Genomic DNA, 22,085 nt, shown 5'->3' with positions numbered 1-22,085 from the left:
CCCCCACTCCTGCCAGCTGGGTGGTTTGTGGTGCACTGATCACAGCCACAGCCACAAATGCCCAGTCCCGTGACCTTCACTGGGAGGGCAGTGAGGGCGTGGGGTTTCCATGGCGCTGTTTCCTTTTTGTGTTTCGGACCATTTGCACGGCCCAACCGGTGCTGGAGTGCTTATTTTTGGCAGTGGCTGGGGAGGTTCCTCTGCAGCTGAGTACAGCCAGCCAAACTCAGCTGGCACGAGGCAGGGCTTTTCAAAATGTTCTGCGCTCCAATCGGAAAGCAGCCGAATGATGCTCTTCTCAGAAAAGTGCTGCCCTTGTCCTCTTTTAATGAAAGCGAACTTGGTATTCAGTAGGAGCAAGCCAGAGCTATTTCAGACATGGAAGACAGCAGACACAAATCAATAGAAAAAAATAACTTCTTTTTATTTACAAAAAAATCCAAATATTGGATGCTGTAAACAAAATTCACAATCTGTTCCCTCTAGAGTCTGTTTTCCATCAGCTCTTTTTCTGTCTGTGACAAAGCCTATAGTCAAAATGTTCCAAAAGAGCAATCCAAGGAGCAGTTTGCTGCAACAGGATGCCTTGCAGAAGGCAACAGTTGTAAGGAAATTTGAGGGAAAGCAAATCTGCACAGACTCCTACAGACTGCAGGAGCCTGCAGTGCCTTTAGCCAAGATGTCTTGAAATGTGCAGGCCATTTTTTTTTACTATTTATTTTGTTAGCAAACCACTATTACAACAGCAAAACAGTACACGGATTTTCTTTCTTGCAAGGGAAATTTTCTGCATAAAGAAAACCATACAAAAGAATATATTCAAATAGGAGCTGAATATGCAAATACAATTTTTCCTTTTCTGTGCAGTTTCATCCAACACACTTCATTTTCACAATTAAAAAAAAGCGCCTTTTTTGAACCGGTAGGAGCTTCTGATGTGACACAAACCAAGCATTTAGTAGTAAGAGCTGTTTAGAGGATTTGTGTGAAGGCCTTTGTCCAAGATAAAAAATACTTTAAGTGCAATACGAGAAACTAGAAAAATATCATCTTTTTGGTCTTCTAATTGCCCTTCTATTTTTAGGAGAAATGTTCTTGCATTTGAGAGGACAGCTACATCTAAGAAAAAAAAAGAAGAAAAATCCCATTTAAAAGCTCTTGGTTGTTTCACGATCGTTACATTTAACCAAGTTTAGCGCCCTGTTGGTTAGCAGGAAATTCAGTGGTGACACAAACAGTTTTACTGTAATCAGGTCAATGTCTTTAATCAGTTCAGCTCTTTAAAAGGGACACTGTCTTCTGTAGCACAAGCTCTAACTTTACGGCTGATTGGATGGGACAGATCAAGTCTACAAAGCAAGAACACGGTTATTAACTTTAAAAGTACCAGTGTGCTGAAGAGGAGGGGAAAAATAGTTAAAAAGAAGTCAGACTTTATGGAGGGAAAGGTGTGCAAACCACAGAAATAAACCAGCTTTGAAAAGGGGTTCTTATTTTACTCTTGGCCTGAACTCATGCCTTCTTCCCACCTCTAACACCAGGCACATTTTAAGCCGCCAGTCACAAATAAAACTAAGCTCCACCAGTTCCACCACTTCATCATTAACATATGCAAAACAGATCTGGAATACCTATATAATATATATAAAAACATATTATATATGTATCAAAATGCAAATGCCAAAAGGTGCAGTTTAGCTCAGAGCCCGGCTGTATGCACTACAAGGTAACTAGCTGCTGTCAATCAAAAAAAAAACCCAACCCACAATTAGATTTTAGCTGAGAGGAAGTAATTCAAAACTTTCTTTCAAGCAATGGCAAAAAAAAGGGTCCGTCAAAGGAAAACCAGCACTGTATCATGTATTATCAGCATTCTGTGGTTGTGGCACAGCTATAGATTCTCAAACCCTTTTAAAGAGAGGATGAGTCATTTATTTGCCACAAATAGTTGTGGGAGAGAAGACATACCACATTACCAGCTGATCCTATTTCCCCAGCCCTCCCCTCGCTTCTGCTAGCAAGCCAGGAGCAGGAGGTACGGGGAGCCAGGAGCACCCAGCCCGGAGCCTCCGGGGGCCAGAGGGAACCTCGCTGGGACCAGAAGCCAGCACCAAAGGAAGGGAAGGTGGGGACAAGGTCTGCACGTCAATGCTAGCAATGGCAATGGACCAGCTTTTGAGTTTCCTGAAGGACTCGCAAGGAAGGTGCTTCAGTAAACAAATCGGGTTCCTATTAAAGTGCCTGCAGAGTGAAAAGTACAAAGCGCGACAAAAATAGATGTACCTTACTCACTCCATAGGGAAAATACACTGCCAGGACACGAGTCCTCTCCCTCTCTCTGCCCCTGACTCCAACGCCAGACCGTGCCTGTGACCAGGCAGGGCACAGACGGATTTCCTTCAAAAGCCTGAACTCCCTCTTTTTTTCTCCCCCCTCAGAAAGAAAAAGCAAACTATGAGAGTCAAGTGTCACTTAGTCATTAGGTTTTCAAAGCACAGCAAAGAATTTAACACCTTCAGAGATGGCACTGAAGTGAAAACAGCAGTGGAGGAGGTTGGTTTTTTTCCCCCCTGCTGGTCTTTCGGGAGAGGAAATGAAAGTGAATAGCTATTGTTCCAATGTAAAGTGATTCCATTTAAATAAAGTACAGTACTAAAATTGTAAATGCAGTGTGACAACCAGATCAAAGATGTTTAATATTTGCATAAAAATATATATATATAATATATATATAAAATATAATTTTCAGCAATCGTGCAACACTCTTAAAAAGGGTTCATTTCACATTTACTAAATTCTAGTGGTCCTGGAATGCATAATGCATTCTATTAAAAATACTCCTTTAAATATTAACAATTAGTGTTCAAATTACCAACTAATACAATATTCTTTAGCTGTCAGGGGTTTTAAATAAACCTATCTTTGATCCACGTTCCACTGAAATTACACATCATGGAGGTATGCAGTCACAATATTAGTGGGTTAAATGTCAAAATGGCATTACAGTACAAAACAGTTAAAAAAAATCAGCTAGTCATATGTTTCTCCATCTGTGGAATTATTATGGCTCACAAGCAACCCACTGAATTACTGTAATCCTTGTTCTTGCAACCAAAGACATTATCTGAATCCCACCTTAATCCTGACTGGTTCATTTACTCCAAATTTCTCAGGTGTGGGTTAAAATTTCACTGCAAGGTGCCCACTGTCCTATGACATCCTGTTGCAAACTGGAAAACAAGTAGTACTTTATTTAAACATTCCTTAATTGCTACATTTTCCTAGACCACATTAATATATATTGTGTGTGTATATATAGATATACACCAATGACATGTACATATATACACACACAAACATATACACACATACACACACAGACCTAGGATAATAGCACACCGACAAAACATTAACTCTATACAGGTATTTGCCAAGAAAAAAAATAGGGCATTTCCTCCACCACTTATTCACAAGCTTATGGGTTGGTTTGCTTTTTTTTTTTATCCTTGTGTCCCTGATAAAACAAAATGCATGGTTAAACCACAAAACTATATATTTTTTCTCACTTCAAATTTTATGAAGGCATCAGGCACTTTTGATTACTATTGGTGTGTACAAATATAGGAACATCTCCTTTTACATATATATATATTTATATATATATACTCTACTGTATCTTCTTTGCTTGGATAACTTTTTTGTGAAATCTTTGGTCCTTAAGTATATACTTCTTGCCACAGCTGGTTTTCCAGCATTCTCACATTTTTAAAATGTGAGGCATGCACACAGCTGGAAATAATGGACTTTGTCATCGTACATGTTTCTGCTTCTCTAACTGTACCAATCCACTACTGTTCATTTGGAGCAAGCTGTTTCTGGTAAAGCATTCTAGTCAAGCAAGCTATACATTCTACATGGTCAATCCATAGACGGCACTTGCTGCAAGCCCCAAATGCAGTAATTCCAATATACAACTTTATTCAGCTTATCTCTGCTTTATGCCTCTAACTTTTAACTCCTGAATATATATAGAACTGTTTTTTGTGAAGTTTTTTCTTTTGTTGTTTTTTTTGTTTTGTTTTGTTTCTTTCATATTCTCCCTTTTGCAGATCCCATTCTAGAGTAAGAATAAAAATAAAAGAAAATAAGGCTTTCCCACCTTCTCTATGCCAAAGCTATGGGAGCAGATATTGCCAACCCATATTGTCATCAAGCATATTCCTCCCTCACTTATTTCAGGGGAAGCTGGTTGCTTTCAATGACAGGCCTCTTGTGCTCTGGGGTAGGATCCAATTATTTTGGGGTTCTTTCTTGATCATGCTCCCATTAATTATTAGAAGAATCACAAGCTTGTCCCAAGCTTGAAAACTAGAGCAGATCATCATTGCACAAAACACCCCATTTCAGAGGGACCCGTCACCCCTTCCTACATCTTAGAAAAAGTTCTCTCCACGGGGTCTACTAACTTCAGGTCTTAATTACAGGGCAGCCAAGTAGAGTATGTGTGCTGCTGGCAAGGGAACACCGTCTGAACCTGGGCAATATAGTAATTGCTGAAGTTGGCATCTGCTACGTATGGGGCTGGCTGGTAATAGCAGGTGACATTGGCCACGTTGGGGATGATATTTTGCTCGGCTAGGACCCGGATGGCCAGCATGGTGATCAGATTCAGAGTCTGTCTCCTCTCATGTCCCATCAGGCACACTGTGCTCTCATTCACCACACCGTGCAGGGTCATGAGATAGTCATACTTGCGGTCTTCTAATCCCACAAAGTGGTTCTGCAAGTAGGACTCCAGCTTTCTCTGCTGTTCGCCAATGTCTGAGAAGTCAATGAAAAACCTCGAACACATGTATCTCTGCAGGGATTTAATTTCAGATTCAGAGGCTGCCCTAAAGCCCCTTACCAAAAGGTTGCAGTACTTCAGAAGACCACCTCCTCTGATTTCTTCTGGGTTTCTGGTGGCAATTATCTTGTTGCAGAGGTGATCAAAGGCTTCCTGGAAATCCCCATAAACGCTCTCGCCAATGATAGTTGGGTGAAAAGTTTCAGTCATCGGATTCTCTGAGCACTCATAAAAAAGCAGCAGGGAGTCCAGCTTGATTTGAAAGGAATCGACACTGAATTCAAACTGCCGCCTCAGAGAGTCCACAAATTTCAGCTCCACGTTTTTGCCACTGTTGTTGGACAGGGAGATAAGACTCCATCGGTCTGAATCATTGCATACTTTCACCATTTTCTGTACATAAGCCTCCTATAATCAGAAAGACAAAATGAGGAAATCAAGACAAAGATCCAAGAAATTTCTCCTTCACTGCGTCTTCACCCCTCCCAAGCTGCCCCCCCCCCCCCGACATTTGCGTTTTATGAAAGATTTCATGGAGCCTGCAGATACAAACCACAGAGTAAGTGCTTAATGTGAGAGCTCAAAATGCTGTCACTGCAAGGGTATGACAGGGGAGGGAGGGTGTTCTGCTGGGACTGTGTCATGCAAGGGAAGCATACAGCAACACTACCTTGTTCAGTCACTTCTAAACACATCTACAGACTAAGTCCATGGCACATCTGCCAAATATGCCTGCACCCATATGCAGAAGCTGACTCCTACAATCTAAAAAGAAATCTGATTTATTGGTTTTCACTTCTCTCTCTACTTCCCAAAGAACAAGTTAGCAAATGTTCATTCCCCTCAATCCTACCAGTGCAGGTTCCATAAGTAAGTCCTGTATTAAAAAAAATTAATCCCTCTAAAAATCTGGAAGGATTTGGATTCAGCCTAATCAACTCAAGCGAAGTGTCTTCTAGAGGAGGGAATATGCCTCCCCACTGGGGCACTTAGCACAGCTGGAAGCATGCCTTGCAGACGGGGTTTCCTTCTTGCAGATGTTAAATCCATCTACGCTCCCCGCGCACCCGGGAACCGGGGCCGGCACACCGAGCTGCCGCCGAGCCGGGCTGGGAGAGTGGTGTGCAGCGCCTGGCACACGCCCCAGGTAGAACAGCGCTCCCAGCAAATCAACCGGGAGGGAGAACAGCTAATTAATCCTGAAGAGCCCCGGGCAGGGCGCTTCACTGTAAACTCCTCCTCGGTTTTAAGCGTGGGGTGAATAAATCGCTCGGGGTTCCCGTGGGTCGCGGAGGTGTGGGGGGAGCTGCTGCACCACTCCATCCCCAGGGGGAAGGCGCCCGCTCCCCGCAGGCAGGCGCTCACACCTGCCCGCTCCGGGCGTCTGGGCAGAGGTCAGGTTTACCTTGAGTGTGAGAGGCGTGATCTTCTCCTTATTCACCCCCTCGGGTAAGAAATCCAAGAGGCAGTCCAACACCACGTCCTTCACAGTCTGAAATTCGGCTTCTCCTTTGAGGTCGGCGCAGAAGATGAGGTCCAAGTCCTTGTAGCCCAGGCCGCTGTCCTGGTGGAGGACGTGGCTGGCGGCCGAGCCGTTCAGCCGCACGTCCCGCAGGCCGATGCCCTTCTCTTCCAGCCGGCTCCGCACCACCTTGACGATCTGCCGAGGCTGCATGGCCAGCGTGGGGAAGTTACCGCGGCCGTGGATGGGGATGGTTTCGCTGAGGATGCGGTCCAGACGCTGCACTTGCTCCCAGCTCAGCACGTTGCAGTGCGCGCTCTCGCCGCCGTCCGCGGAACTCCCGCCGGCCTTCTCATCGTCTGCCATGGTGAGCGGCCGCCGCCTCCCCGGGCTGGATCCAGGCACCGCTCCGGCTCCCCGCCGGCCCCCCGGGGCCTCTCTCTCTCCGCCTGGCAAAAGAGGAGGAAAAGCCAGCGGTCAGCAGCTGCGTGCACCGGCGCCCGAGCTCCGCTCCCCTGCGGCCGTCCCTTTCAGTGGGGAAGCGGGGGGGACACACCTACTGATCAGATTTAAAAATAAATAAATAAAATGGGGGGTGGAGGGAGAAAAAGCCCCCCGGAGCCAGGTGGTGCTGCACGATAAGGGAAGGCGCCCGACCTGCAGCGCCGCTGCTTGCGCCGCTCTCCGCGCTCCCCGCCGGGGCAGAGGCCGCCCCGCGCCGACGAAGAGGCCGCCCCGCACCGCCCAAGAGGCCGCCCCGCTCGCTGCCGCCGCAGGCTGCCGCCGTCTCCGGAGCTTTCGTAGTTCTGGCCGGGAAAGGTCCTCAGTAGTTTTTATACGGGGCTTCTCCGCGCTTCCGGGGCTCCGAGTCACGGCGCCCGCGTCCCGCCCCCTCTATCTGCATGGCCGGCCTCGGCGGTGCCCCCGGCCCGCCCACACCCGCGCACCCGCGGGCCGCCCTCCCGCCCGCCCCTCCGCAGCGCCCAGCGCGGCCGTCCCGCACCGCCCCGGGCTGGGGGAGCCGCGCAGCGCAGCGCAGCCTCCCCGCACGGCTTCGGGCAGGCAACAAGTGCAGCAGCGCTCCCTGCCCCGAACGGGGCGCGGCCCCTCCCGCTCCTGCCCTGCCTCGATGCGCGCCCAGGGGCACCCAGCTCCGCGCTGCCATTCATTCCCGGGTTTTTTTCCCCTGCCTTTTTACCCCCCGCCCGCCCCCCCGACATTCTCGGTCATCCCAGGCTCAGCCAAACTTCATACCAGAGCGACGGAATTTGGCAAGAGCCCCTCTCCAAGCAGATGCCGAGGATCCCGGGCCGTGTGGTTTGCGCTGCTCGGCTCCTGACCGAGATTTCCAGAGCCGCCTGCGGCAGAGCAGCGGCATCACGCCGTGCCTGCCCGGTCCCGGCCCGGCCCCTTCCCCCGTGCCCGCCCGCCCTCCTCGCCGGCGACGGGAGGAAAAAGACATCTCGAAGACCCCGGAGGAGACGGTGCCTTCCAGAGGAGCATCCTGCTTATAGAGAACAACTTGGGTAACCGCGGAGCTGTAAAAATGACGTGGAAGACAAGCATATTATATAAACATACCCATATATTTTATTTGCATTTTCTTTTAAATAACGATGAATGCATCTGCTTGTTTTCCACCTGTTACGTACATACACGAACATATAGTTATTATTTAAAATGCATATAGATACTATATGAATATCGATGCTATTTCAAGACAGATACTATTTAAAATGCATACATACTATTTAAAACAGACTAAGCGCACACACTCGAAGCACGCAGCAGCACCCGGGGCCGCCACCGCCCCACGGCGCAGCGCGCACACGCCAGCGCGGTATGGAGAGCGGGTTGCGCGGCAGGATGCAGAGCTGGGGGACACGGGGGGGTCATGGACGGTGTTGCGTCACCGCTCGCAGTTTTGTGACGCGCGGCAGGAGGGGCTAATGGGGGAGCGCAACGACGTGACGCGCAGCTCCCTCAACCGAGCACTTCGCCGAAACGGGGGAGTGGGCGACACAGCCCGACAGGATTTACTGCCCCCTCCCCCCATTTTTAGCGCGCCCCCATCTTCTCCCGCCCCGGGATGTGGTTAGAGGTGTGGGGCCGCTCGGGAACCCCCGAACCCTGCACTCCCCCTCCCTCCGCACACCCCGGGCGGGGGTCCCGCCGCGCTGCGCGCGCCCCGTCGGGGCGCTCCCGGCCGGCGCAGCGCAGGGCACGGGCGCCCCCTGCCGGCTGCCGCGGGGCCGGGCGGGGCGGGGGCGGCTCGGGCTTTGATCCATTGCCCGCATTCCCTATGGCTTCGTTGCCTCCATTCCCTATGTGCTCCTCACGCCGGGGCACACAAGGAGCGGGGGTGACTCCGCCCTGGGCCCCGTCGTGCGGCAGTGCCGCCCCCTCCCCGTGCCGCTCAGGGGGCGATAAAAGTGTTTGTATTGCTCTGTGTCAATGTGTTATAGAAAAAAAAAGAAAGTAGAAAGCTTTTAAAGTACGAAGTGTACAAGGGACTGCAGCTTAACAGCAGAAGCAGAACGTTGCACGTCTGCCAGCATATTGAATAGGGCTTGCCAGCTTATTCCTTTATATAAAATAAACATTCAGAGTAAGCGGCCGGCTGGCAGGGGAGCCTGCTGAGGGGAGCCTGCAGCTGGCTGCTGGGAGCCTGGGCCACTGGCTCCTGCTGCTGGGCACAGGGAGCCCCCACTTTGCCCCTGGAGCCCCCACTCTCTCCATCTCCTCACACCGACCATGCATCCCCAGAGGAGAAAGGCGCTGCTCGTCTCCCCCGGGGCTCCTGGGGCCCAGCCGGTGACAGCCGAGGGCAGGGGCTCCCGGGAGTCCCACCAAGGGCACTGCTTGCCTGCAGCACTGAGGCGACACTGCCCTCCCTGTGCAACTGGAAAGCTCGGAGAGGTTAAAACATAACCCCATTCCCAGACTGGCATCACTCAGGTGAACCACAGTTCACTAGGGCACACGATTTAATCTTTCAAAAGGGGTAGCTATCACCTTATTTATAAGCAAATTGCCATTATCAGTAATCAGCTGGATTACTGATTTCTAGAGCAAGGACAAAGATCAGACTTGGAGTCTCATCCCATATTAAGCAAGGCCAGCTCCAAGAAACTGAGACAATTTCCTGTCTGGGAGTAACCAGCATTTCATTTAACTTGTGTTTCTCAGCGTGTTGAAATGAAATTTTAGCAGTATTTTGAATACTGCAGAATGTACCAGTGCATTCACTACGCTGGTCAGTAGGATTTAAAGCTATTTTATGTTGATCTTGTTTCATTCCCCCATGAAGTGTGACTTTTGACCTCTTTTAAGTTGCTGTCGTTTGCCCACTTGAAAAATGGGCAGAAGTTCATAGTGGAGAACACTGATTTACTAAAGGCAAGGTGAATGCAATCTCAGAAGGAAGACCTTTACACTGCTGGGTTTTGCTAAAGGAGAAGGGCTAGCCAAGCCCTCTCCTCAGCTCAACCTGCCTTTCTCAGTGTAAGCACCTGCAAATCACCTCCCACTCACTGAAAGAAGAGAGGAAATAATTTTCAGTCAGAATCACTGCATTTACATTTTTTCAGTTCAGAAATGTGCAAAGGAGGGTAATCATTACCCTCTTTGTATAGATTAGGAATTATTTGCTCTGATGTGCAGTTCTTTTCACTTATCTTCCCTTAATTAATGGACACCAGATAAAGGGTATTTTATATATATCTGTTTTAAGTAAACTGTGTAAATAGAAGAGAAATAGAAGTCTTATCGGTGCAGTACTTTACCTAAGATATATACTCATTATAGATTTTTGCTCCTCTATCCTACTTGAATGTGAAAGCCCTCCTCACTTTAAATCAGTAGAAATCATTAAGAATTGTAGCAAGAAATTAAATTAGGGTGAATTACATTATGAGAAACTTAGAAATATTTGTATGAGTTACAGAGATTATTCTAATTACAACTGATACTGCTAATGCTGTTGCTAATAAAAACATTAATTCAGCTCATGAGCACTCTCTGTCCCTTTAATGACAAACTTACTTTTGGAAGGAAAAGGTGGGAGTTTCTAAATTGTCGGTGTGAGCAGTAATTATTTGACAGAATTTTGATTGTATTACTCATTCAGGTTGTTTATGCTGCCCAAGCAATTAGTAGGAGCACAAGATGTGTGATGTGAATCATGTCTTTCTGTATGTTCGCACAATATTTTTCAATTAGTCCCTTCATTCCCACCCGTACTCTCAGTCCTGCTCTAGAACAAATGAAAATTAATAGCAACAAATGTGTTTCTCATGTATGCATTTGTGTATATTTGCCTAATAAAGTCCTCAGTGTGAGCTCTTCATTCAGCTTGGCCACGTAGCAGAGAGTGTACTCTCCAGGTGAGCTCTGCTGAATTTAGGAATTTAAGTAATTTATTGACTGAACTACATCAACTGTGACTGTAAGGTTGTTCTGCCTTCCTTCTGCCCGAGTCATGGTGCCTAAAACAGGAGCATGCTCTTTCTGGCAGAAAAAAAGAGCCAGAAACTGTGACTCTTCGTCTGTGCCTAGTCTAGGAATTGGTTCCTGTTTGGTGCCCAGCAGGGGAAAACTTCCAGTTTAGCTTTTTCAAAGAGGAAATGAGTTGGTGTGACAGCTGTCTGCCAGCATGTGTTACCTACAGACAGTTAGGGGATTCACTTCTGAGCAGAAACACTACTTCAGTCCAAAAATTAATGTTAACTCGGACAGAGGTGTTTGTTTTTTGTTAAAAACCTAACAAATATCACTGCTGCTATCATTACTACACATTAAAAGCAGCAGCCAGGATTGGTTTGACAGGAACAAAGAAGTCTAGGAATTCCAAAAAACAGCCTCAGAGGAGTTCAGAAATAAAGATACAGCACAATTGTATCACAGTTGTGTCATGAAAAGTTTGGTAATGTCATTCGTCCTTTCCTTTATTTTTTTCTTAATCCATCTGTTAAGAGCAGTTATTCCTATTGGAGAGACAGACAGCAGGTACCATCATGTTGATTTTCCCTACATCCTTTTGACAAGGTTAAAACTGCAAATAGATGTTCATAATAATAAAAAAGCAGTAGTCTGTAGCAAGATGGACATCGAGAGCCCCATTTTGCAGGTGGCTGAATGTGAAGTGTGTCAAGTGTGGATGAGCAGGCTGTGCAGGGGAGCCCTGGGGCCCCTCGGCAGCCCTGGCTGCAGTGGGAATGCTGGCGGGATACAGCAGCACTGCAGCTTCCCACCCAGGCCTGGCACGGCAGCTCTTCCTGTCTCTGCTCACAAGTGCCTTAGCACAGCTGGCTTGCCCTATCTCATACAGAGGCCAACGGCAACTAAAACACTAAAAATCAGATCTTGACCTAAATTTTGTTCTCTGTTGAGATGGAAGGACATTGCTGGGCAGCAATCACCGGAAAAGTTCTTTATGTTATTCACTGTGTTGCTACACAATTATCTTGCCGGAAACAGCAGCTATAGGACTGAAGAATATTCATAGTTGCTCTCCACCCAGATAGCATGTGAATGTATCAACTCAGCTCCAGATACCAAATTTCTGGAGAATGCAGGCTGCTGTACCCTTTTCCCTCCCTCCTCATCACCCCATGTGCAGCTGCTGGCTCCATCCCACTCGCCCCTCAGCTCGGCTGGGCAACCCACCAGGGTGCTGAGTGTGCCACAGCTCTTCTCTGCTGCTTGCTGCCCCAGATCAGAGAGTAGGCAGAGCTCAAGGAGCCATCAGCCAACAGGACAAAAGTTCAGAGAACTTGGCTTGGATGGGAAATCCTGGGAACTAACACAAAGTCATCAGATTCAAACAGAGCCCAGCCTCAGACAATCTGAAAATTAGTTTCATGAAAACAGTAAATGGACACTTGCTGGAAATACCTTTGAGTACCAAAAGGACTAGTACTGTTACTGACAATAGCACAGAATAAAGTGCCTTCAAAATAAACTCTTAAGGTGTTGTCTATACCAGACACACTTGCAATCCATTCCAAATTTTGTTTGATTCATATCTTTCCTCAGAATTAGTCTGGGCAAAGTTTGAGCATGGGTGTGGAAGCAGAGCTCCAAGTCTGGTTTTGCTGGGGTTTTCTTGTTTTGGGGTTGTTTTATTTTTGTTTTTTTGGGATTTGTTTTTGGGCTGAGGTTGTGGGGTTTTTTTGGTGGGTTTTTTTTTTGGTTATTGGTGTTGTTGCTTGGTTTTTTTGGGTTTCTGTTTTTGGTTTCTTGGGTTTTTTTTAATTTTTTTTTCTCACAAAAGTATTCAAATCTGATTTTTTTCTTTTTTCCAAGGGTTTTGTCTTTCTCTTGCATGCATGCACAAAATAGTCTTGATATTCTATAATTCACAATTATTTATTTCCAAAATTTATTTCCGTGTTTGACATTTTGTGATGGAATAATCAATACAAGGAATCAGTACTAGAATTATCAACTGCTGGAGTAGTCAATACAAAGGTACTTTGAATAAAGTGAAAATCAGAGATACTAGAAAATGATCTTTCAAAGATAAATAAAAGAAATCTTTGTGCTTTCAAAGTACTTCTCTTTTATTAGTTTTATTTTCCTTCTGCCAGATTTTACTGGAAAGATGTTTTACTCATCCTGGGAAAAAAGTCAATGTTTGGACTAAATACTGTGATATTTTGAAAAGGTGCAGTTTGAAGAAGGCCAAATTATCAGAATTTTCTGATGGGCCTGCCAGTTGCTTTTTGCAATGCTGCTGAGAGCGTGTTAAATGAAAAAGTAGTATTCAACATGTGCATTGCTGCAACAGCCACTGGCCAAGTCAAGAGATCAGAGTACCAAAAGGTTCATCTATCAAAAGACCTATTCCTGCCTCATCTAGGAAATTCACAGCCTAAATACAACAGTACATTGCAGTAACTTATATTAGACAAACCCATCAGCATTTGTTCTTGAGTAGGATTTTTCAGAGCTGGTGCTGAAACAGAACAGGAAATGGCAAACCTCTCATCTCCTCCATGCCAGGCTGGCAGCCATCCCAGCCTGCAAAGCACAGGATGGTGTGGTCCTGTCAAATCCTTTTTCTCTAGGTCACCTGCCTAAAAAATAGCCATGCTCTCAGATTCAGTTATGTTTTACACCCAGATATTGTTATGATTTTGCCCAGGTTGGCCTTTGGGATTGAAATGCGATAAAAATGAACTATACACGATCTTAGATATTCCTAGTCATATGGAAGTCAAGATTAAGACTTTCTTTTTCCATTTTTTTTCTTTTTCTTTTTTTTTTTTTTAAGAGGCCACATTTTTCATTGGTGTGTAGGAGAGTTTAAAGCCTCAGTATTTCTACCCCCATAGGAAAGACACCCCTGCAATGTTTCATGACTCATGCTTTCATGCAACCCCTTTTGGTTCTGACTTCTAGGATTTTATGCTGATTTTACTTTTCCATGTTTTGTTTACCCTACAATGCATTAAGCTCTTGTGGGAATACTCTATTGGATTTCAGCATTCTGCCTTTTATTTGGGGGAGATGAAGAGACTTGTCATTTCAGATTTAAACAAGCTGTTCTGCTTTTGGAACAGCAAACTGAAGAGTGAAAATACTCAATGTGAACTAACAGAAATTGGGTTACTGTTCATTCAGACAGAATTGGTTTCACAGAGTCAAAGACATAATGTAGTTTCACCCACTACAAAACAAATGCTGCTTTACCAAGTGCTTTCACTTCCAGGACTATGACTCCTGATGGAGTCAGGATACCTTTCAGTCTAGATTACAGTCCATAAGTGCTGGAATTAATAACTGGATTGCTACTGAAAATGTGGCTTATTACCCAATTAACCTCACTGTTAAAAATGTGCATTATATTCCTAGTCAGAAGTCAAGTTTGCACAGAACAGGAGTGTTTGCATTGAAATTTACTGTACACTGAAATGACATGCTTATTCCCAGAATACTATTCTTAGCATCTATAAAAAAGTGAAATATAATCTCCAGATTTGATGTTCCTCCTATTAAACTCCCTGTTGAAGTAACATTGACAAATACCTGCATAGAGGCACAATAAGAATTCTTTAGCTGTGATCCCACATGGCTTTTCATCTCACCCAAGTCTGCAGAAGGTAGCAGGCTGCTCTTAAATAGGGTTGCCTATCTCTAGCTCTTCCCAGGGAGGCAAAAATAGTTTAGAGCCAATATATAACTGTTAACACATATTAGAGCAGATTTTGGTTATCTGGAGTTCTATGGATGGATTTTTGGCTTAAAGGCAAAGAATCAAAATGCCATGAAGATGAAAGAATGAAACCCAACATGTTAGGACTGTGCAAGTGGGAACACAACCGAACTCTGTTGGACCTAAAGGTGTGAGATCACTCATCCAAAGAAGCAAAGAACTGGAGAGTATCACAGTCTGTTTGTGCATCTTACAAGGGATGACTAGGGCTGCTGATGGCTGGAAAATCACAGTTTGAGTCAGATGTCTTAGTAAGCAATAACTTTGCTGGTGCCCATGGAATGCCACCATGCTGGGCCAGTGACCACTGTCATTGTACCTGAATCCTGGTGCTGCCTTGGCTTTTCCAGAATTGTGAGATGCAAAGTTGTCCCTTTTCAGGTTTTTTTTCCTTCTTCTTCTTAATTTTTTTCTTGTTTCCCCATCACCAATTATTCTCAGCTCTCTCTATGCTGATGATGGCAGCTGGAGCAAGGACCTGGTTTGGAATTGCACTGCTCTCAGAAACAAGAATACAGTGATATACTTTGCCACAGCACCAACTACAACACTGCTTTCTTCTTCCATGTGTTTCTTTTTCTTTCACAGGAAAACCTGCTTCTCCATACCATGCACTGTTTTGGTACACTGAGTTCAAAGAGTAAAATGATGACAGAGACGAGTGCTTAGTCAGAGTATGGAGAAAAAATGAACTAGGCAATTTATCAAGTACATTTCAAAGCAAAAGCAGGGTATTAAAACAAACAAACAAAACAAAACAACGAATTTTTTTCCCTAATTACAAAGGAAAGCATGTCATGGGTGCCAAAAAAAAGAGGATTTTTTTCCCATGGAGGATTTTTCCTTCAGGAATGTGAAAATTATACAAAATAGTACCTTAGGCAGCTTATTTTGTAGCAGTAAGCCCTGCCACCACCTCAATAGAAGGGAAGAGAGCCACCTCTGATGAGGAGAAGGCTCCAATCTTTGCTGCCAGTTCTCTTGCTGAGACCCTGCAGGATCCCAAATAGAATGAGCTGCACCAAGAGCCATCACCTACCACATCTGCAAGTTACCACCAATCTTTGTGCAATGCAAGCCAAGGACCCTGGGGCTCCTTCAGCCCTTCCTGAGCACCATCAGAGCATTGCCAGCACTGTTTACTGCTGGGAGGGATGGGCAGGGGCACAGCAGCAGCTGCAACCCAGTTTTAGCTCAGAGAGAACTACAGACTCTTGCTGTGCAGATGGGAGAGTTGTTGCTTCCCTAAGGAGCAGTTGCCAGAGCATAGATGTCTTGACTGAGCTGTGCTACAAGACATGGGTCTCACTGCCTTTGAAGATCTCAGAAATCAGCAAGACCCAGGAGCCAGGAGCCTTTCCCTGTCTGGGAAATGACCAGGCCAGCTCCCACGGCCAGCTCCCACTGAGTTTGGAGATCAGCTGCTGCCCCCTTCCCAAGAGGCAGGAGCAGCCTCTTCTTCAGAGCAGCAGCTCCAGCTCCTCAGTCCTGCTGAGCTCAGCAATAGCCCAGCTGAGCTCTGAACCATAAGCTGGCTTTGTGTGTGGATAAAAATAGTGCAGCACAAATAACATTAACACCAAAATAAGGGCAACTGTCACATTTATGCTCTTTTTTTTTACTGTGAAGCCCTCACAAGGATAAAGGTCGGAGACTAGAAGTCCGAGTGCAAAAAGTCTCTTAGTTGTAGCACTTCAGAGTACTTTTAGCTCTCTTTTTTTTTTTTCTGGACAGGTTCCTTGGACATGCAAACCTTTAGGTGGGCTCTGCTAAGGAGTGAGGAGGAGTCATCACAGTGTGTAACCTCAGCACAGTGGGATTGCAAAAAGGCACTGAACTGGGAATGGAACCTTCCTTTCCAGCTCTGATGTTTAAATGTTGCCCATCACAGTGAAAATCCTCTAAGCTTATCTGAGCCAAAATGCAGAGAACAGTTTGTGAAATTTTGTCCTTCTGAAATAGAGCCCTGAGCTTGCCTCCTACTCATATCAAACCTAATCTTATCCTGAGCAACAGCCTCAGCTCCCTTGCAGTCCAGACTCCTCCTCAAGTCTTTTCCCCCAACATTAAGAAATTTCTTGTGATTGTACCACTATGCATCTGAAAGAGCTGTCCTGCAAAGTGACCTGGTAAATGAAACCAGAGTGAGTGGTGTGTGAATATTATAGGTCTATTTCTTGTTCCACTGCTGAAGAATAGTCTTTGTTTTCAGAATTTACCCCCAGAGGTTCTTATTTATCAGCATAACTTTTGTTTTATTTGCTACTGAATTCCAAATATTGCTTTGCCCTGGAGACCTGTTGTACTAATGCAGAGCCTCAGAGAAAGACTTCTATTCCACATGCCAAATGTTGCTCTGATTCCTACTAGAATAATAGGGGAACTATTTTGGCTCTACATACAGAGAATTTTATGAAGAGACAATATGTGCTTTTACACAGAAGACCCCACAAACAACCCTGGATTATTTCTTGAGGTGGTGCACAGAATTTCTCTATGTGAGAGGGTTGATTCCCCATCAGTGTCTTCCCAGCAATCTGAGGACATGTTTTTGGTAGGAGTCTTGTGTCTCTGGCGAGCCCACTGATGAGGCAGCTTCATATGAAAAAGCTCCCTGTGGTAGATGTTGCTCTGCCAGCCATCCAACGTCATAATCCACAGCAAGGAATCAGAGGTGCATTATTCCTTTTCTGCTGCTTCCATCACACTGTGTGCCCACTTGAGGCAGATAATACATTTTTATCTGTCTGTGATTTTAATATCCACTACATAATTTACAGCTCTTTGTTGCTCTGAACAATTGCACCTTGATTGCTGTTAAGCAGCAGATGCCCAATAAACGCTGGTGTTGCACACATCCTTCCAGCATCTGTCTTAAACCACATCATCTTTATAAGTAAACTAGGAACCTCTTAAAAGCAGCCAATCCCCTGCAGGCAAAGTCACTTGGTGTTCCTGTTAATCAAAGTGTGCAGCTTTTCATCACTCACCATCTTCTTCACCTAAATTTCAGTCTTACAGAAGCTCTGTGTTTAATTACTAACCACACTTGCCCTGGTTGTTCCCAGAGGTCAAAGAAGCCCCATGTCATTCTGTGCCAGTCCTGTGAAGAGCCAGGGGCACTGGAATTCCTCATTGTGTCTCCACTGACCTCATGACAAGTCAAAGAGAAGCCCAAAGCAGGCAGCAGGGCAGGTGAGGCAGGCAGATGGAGGAAGAAGCCCTGAGGCTTAGGAGAGTGGGCTGCTCCGAGAGGTGGTCGCCAGGAGCAGAGGAAACCCAGATCTAGCTGAGGAAAATACCAATGCCATTTCTGCTTTCACAGCAGCTGCAACTGCTCCGCCAGCTTTCATCTCTGGCTGCCTCCTCCTACGTTTTCTCTCCCATGGGCGGCGTGCCGGGGACTGGGATGGAAGTGCCAGGAGCCTTCTTGCAGCGCTTCCAGCAGCTACTCAGCGGTGGTTGCCTCTGATTGTTTACATGCTCATGTGCTAAAGGCACAGAATTACCATGTGCTCTTCGAAACACCACACCTGGGGAATGCACAAAACCAGGGATGGGCAAAACTGCTCCGTGCTAACAGCTGCATGGGAGTAGTGGGACAAAATCACAGCCTGGAAATGATTTCGCCATTTTGCCTCTCACAAACTGTAATCCTGAGCTGATTTGTTTTTAAGGAGTTCTGGCGTTACTCCAAAGGGCTGCATTTTCCAGAGATGAGCTATCCATTTCCTCTGGTCTTTTTAACATGGCTGCAGCTGAACTTTTAAGCCAGATTATCCCAATTTACCAGGCATGAGATTATTGCTGGTGTGCAAAATGAGGCGGAGAATTAAAAATAACCATGCCAGTAAATGTGCAGTCAGTTGGTTTAAGGCTTAGAGGTCTTTTGGAAGTACATGAGCTCCAGAATAGATTGTTCAGTAAGTCTGTGTGGTAGGGAGCCATGCAGAACTGACTCCTTTGATTTTCACAGATCATCTTAGGATATAGAAGCATGAAAAAACACCCAGGCACTCATTTTAGAACTGAATAGGTCAGTGCTTTAACTGCACGTGATGAAAGCCAGAAGTGTACTTGAGTATACTTAGCTCAGCTTAGCTCAAAGTAATTGTACTGTGCACATGTTAGGCTGTATCATACAGTGTAGAATGTGAAGTCCTCAAAGGCAGAAGTGACTGACTCCAGCCATGTAGAAAAGATGCTGATGAAATTTCAAGAATCTGATTTCCTGTTGGTTTGTTCATTTTTGCAAAAATTGATTTTTTTAGATGAGACCATTTTTGAATTCCTGCTTTTTACTGCTGCACAAATGCCCTACGTTTAAGAGCAGTTCATAAACCTTTTGTACCCACTAATGAGGAAAATGTTTGTAGCCCTCAGAACACAGCCCAGACAAATAACAGCCACCCAGCAGCCACAGCTTTTCATGTATTTTAAGTCCCTCTTGTTCATCATCTCTTTTTCTGGTGTATGTGTTTGTATTCCTGTATAAAGAAATGACACTCTCTCTGGTCTTTCAATGCAAATTTAGTGCAGAAGATATTTACTTCACATATCTCTTGTGCTGTTGAAAAGAGGCTCCTTAAGCTAGTTTTGGACACCAGAATACATTAGCAATTCATCACAAAACATATGTAATTTAATATATCATTTTGCATTCAGATATTGGTCCCTTTTCTTAACATTAAGAGGCTTGCTACATTACAGTCAGCCTGCTGACAACCCAGGTAAAGAGTTCCTTGTCACCTTTTGTTTTTGATTATGGCTACCTAAGGCCTGGGCCTTGTGTGCTTGGACACCTTGGTCACTCTTTAGCCAGCAGTGATCATTTGGAGCAGAAATGAGGAATGTTTATCTCTTTAAAACAGTTTTATTGGAGCTGAAGTCCTAATTTAATCCTTTTTACTTAATAATTGTGCTTTATTTTCCTCTTGCTAGCTAACATACATCTTCTTTTGGTGTCTGAGATGTCCAAAATATTAAAACTAAACTTTTTACTCACCCTGAATAATACAAATGCAGCAGTCACCATTAGACATCTGTCAGTTTCTGCCCTGTTCCATCTGAAATATCCACCAAGGATTTAGTATTCTGATCCTAATCCTAAGAAGTGGCACAAACCACAAGTGTTTAGGTTTGTTGTTACTATCCAACAGAGGAAAACACGTCAGTGCCCCAGGAGTGGACCCAGGATTTAATAATCCTTCTGCATGGATTATTTGACTTCTAATTATTTAGCTTTTAGGGGCTTTCCCCAACCCTGGTCCTCCTCATGCTGACCAGAGTGAACACACATCTTTACAGCCCCTCTTGTTCCTGCCAGCATTCTGGGAGTGGCACCTGCCCAGCCTTTGTTCAAAGCCGGGGTGTGCAGATGCTGCAGCCGCCAGGGCACTGGCAGCTCGGGGCAGTAAAGCGTGCAGGAGGAGTGACACAGGATCTGCACAGGTGGGTTATTCTGAGCAGCCCAGGCAAAAATACATCCATTGTTCAGCAGTCCCCAGAACAGCTAATCTTGCTCCCCTGTGCCAGTTGCTGTCCCATTAAATGTGTACTTTTCATAGACGTAGTTCTGCAAATTCCATGTGATACATCAAGATCAGTAAAAATAAGGTCATTTATAAACACTGCCTTCTCCTTCTTCCTCTCCCTCTCTGCCCCCCTCCTAAGATATGCCTGTGGGCAGGGTGAACCCTGCCTGTCACACATTTCACCCACTTCACCCAAGACCAAGCAATAAGGCATGAAAGGCATAACAGTGGTGAAACGTCAAAAGTAAAAAGAAAACAGAAAAAGCAATATAAGAGAAGCAGCTGTAAACCTGTTGGTGCATTTACAGCTCACCCAATGTGCACTAGAATCACCAAATACATTTCTGCTGTTTCCATGTATACTTATTGAATGCACTATTCTTTTTGGACTCACAGGTATTTTCCACAAAGTCTCACCTTCTGTTTTAGTTAATGTAGCCCACTGATTTCAAAACTTGACATAAAAAAGGCTCCACTGAGGCCTCAAAGTTATAGCAAGCTGTGCAATCTCAATATCAGACATTTTGGTAGAGGCTTCCTGACACACAGTGGGTTCAATTCTGCCAGGCCACTGCTATTCTGGAGTGGTACAAGGACTGTGTACAGAAATATATCATTGGCTTTGTCTGCCTGTCCCATCTACAGTCACACCAGCTGGAGACTTGGGCTTCTGACAAGACACCTGGACTCACCTGGCAGGGACTGTGCAATGTCAAAGTGCCATCTGGGTGCTTTAATAATTCTGATAATTCATGTCATAGGGAAACCCTGAAGAACAAGACAGCGTTTGTATGCTGTCCTCTTTTTTTGCTCTTCTACCTTTCTGCTCGTGTATTGTATTGCAGAGTTGCAAAGGGTTGTCATTCATAACAGTAATCTGGTGCCAATCATGTAAAAACTTCCTTTTAACAGAGATAAGATTCTTCAGTCTACCAGTTCTTTAACTAAATAGGATTAATTAGCAGGAAGCCAGCTGCTTAATTCACCACTGACCTGTAAACCTGATAAGAATGAGGTCACTGGACATAATAGAGCTATTTAGGAGTTTAGGTCAAACTCTAATAACATAGTTATTATAGTTATACATATAAACTATAGAAAACATTGTTTAAAGATCAGTCTGATATAATAAAATTCTGGGGTATCAAAATACTGCTTATTAAAAGAGATCTAGTCTTTAAAATAGTGTGCTCAGTATACTCAAAAGTACATTCCTTCCAAAACAAGCAATTGCAACATCTAAGCACAGTCAGTGGACACCAGACTTTGACATTCAAACCCATCAAGCTTTTATATCCTTTCCCCCCAAATTGTTATATAAAGCTCACTTTTAGTAACCTTAAGATCTCACAGGAGCTTCACATTATGAGAGCCTTGTTTCATGTTTCAATGAGTAGGAACCAGTGCTCCTCTGAGCTTATCCTGAGTAATTGTCTTGATTAAAAGAAGCTTGTGTAAGGATTAGAAAAAATAAATAGTGTGCATATATTTCTACAGCTCTCCAATTTTCCTCCAACTTCCACCTAAGTTTTCACTATTTTTTTTCCGAAAGCAATTGTTTGCAAATTGCAATTTCTATCACTAATGCACATGTGCATTTGTATATTTCTGCTAAAATTATGTTCCTGTTTTCCCCCAGAATCCCTGATTTCTTCCCCAAAATTGTGTCTTGCCTCTTCTCCTCATTATGTCAGGAATAACAGGCAGGGTTTCACTGATTTACTGATAGTGAATCATATTATAGTGTGCAAACTATAGTTTGCAAATATAGCAAATTGTAGTTAGTGTGCATGAACTTTCAAAGAGCTTGGTCCAGAACCATGTACAGATCAGAAATACCACCTGAAGGCACTTTTGGAAACTAACTGGATGTATTTTAAACCTTGCAGTCACGTAAAAACCAGACACAACATCTGAGACAAGGAACTCAAAAAAAAAAATTGATTTTCATGTATCAGGCCAATTTGTGCTTCTGATCCCAATGCAGAAAGAAGAATGGTTACACCTTAGCTACCCATCTGGGAA

The 22,085-nt window shown here is 44.8% G+C and overlaps 1 protein-coding gene across 2 annotated transcripts; it reads right to left on the bottom strand.

Annotated features, from left to right (window-relative positions):
- Window positions 1–403: 403 nt before the first annotated feature.
- Window positions 404–7,701, bottom strand: TENT5A (terminal nucleotidyltransferase 5A). Of its 2 annotated transcripts, none has more exons than XM_036380672.2 (3): window positions 7,563–7,701; window positions 6,252–6,757; window positions 404–5,254 (listed from the first exon to the last, which is right to left on the bottom strand). In XM_036380672.2, the coding sequence occupies exons 1-3, from the start codon at window positions 7,684–7,686 to the stop codon at window positions 4,475–4,477; spliced, it is 1,410 nt and encodes a 469-aa protein (XP_036236565.1). In that variant the 5' UTR covers window positions 7,687–7,701; the 3' UTR covers window positions 404–4,474. The 2 variants fall into 2 exon arrangements, with proteins under 2 accessions (XP_036236565.1, XP_036236566.1); XM_036380673.2 differs by lacking the exon at window positions 7,563–7,701 and adding an exon at window positions 6,966–7,093.
- Window positions 7,702–22,085: the final 14,384 nt, after the last annotated feature.

Source organism: Molothrus ater, chromosome 3 (genome assembly GCF_012460135.2).
Source record: "Molothrus ater isolate BHLD 08-10-18 breed brown headed cowbird chromosome 3, BPBGC_Mater_1.1, whole genome shotgun sequence".
Taxonomy (NCBI): domain Eukaryota; kingdom Metazoa; phylum Chordata; class Aves; order Passeriformes; family Icteridae; genus Molothrus; species Molothrus ater.
This window is presented reverse-complemented; position numbering and strand designations above follow the sequence as displayed.

Coding starts and splice junctions, on each gene's coding strand:
- TENT5A (XM_036380672.2), bottom strand. CDS start 7,686: ATGCCGCTGCTCTGCCGCAGGCGGCTCTGGAAATCTCGGTCAGGAGCC. Junction 6,758..7,562: donor TGCCAAATTCCGTCGCTCTG/GTATGAAGTTTG, acceptor CTCTTTTGCCAG/GCGGAGAGAGAGAGGCCCCG. Junction 5,255..6,251: donor TCACGCCTCTCACACTCAAG/GTAAACCTGACC, acceptor TTCTGATTATAG/GAGGCTTATGTACAGAAAAT.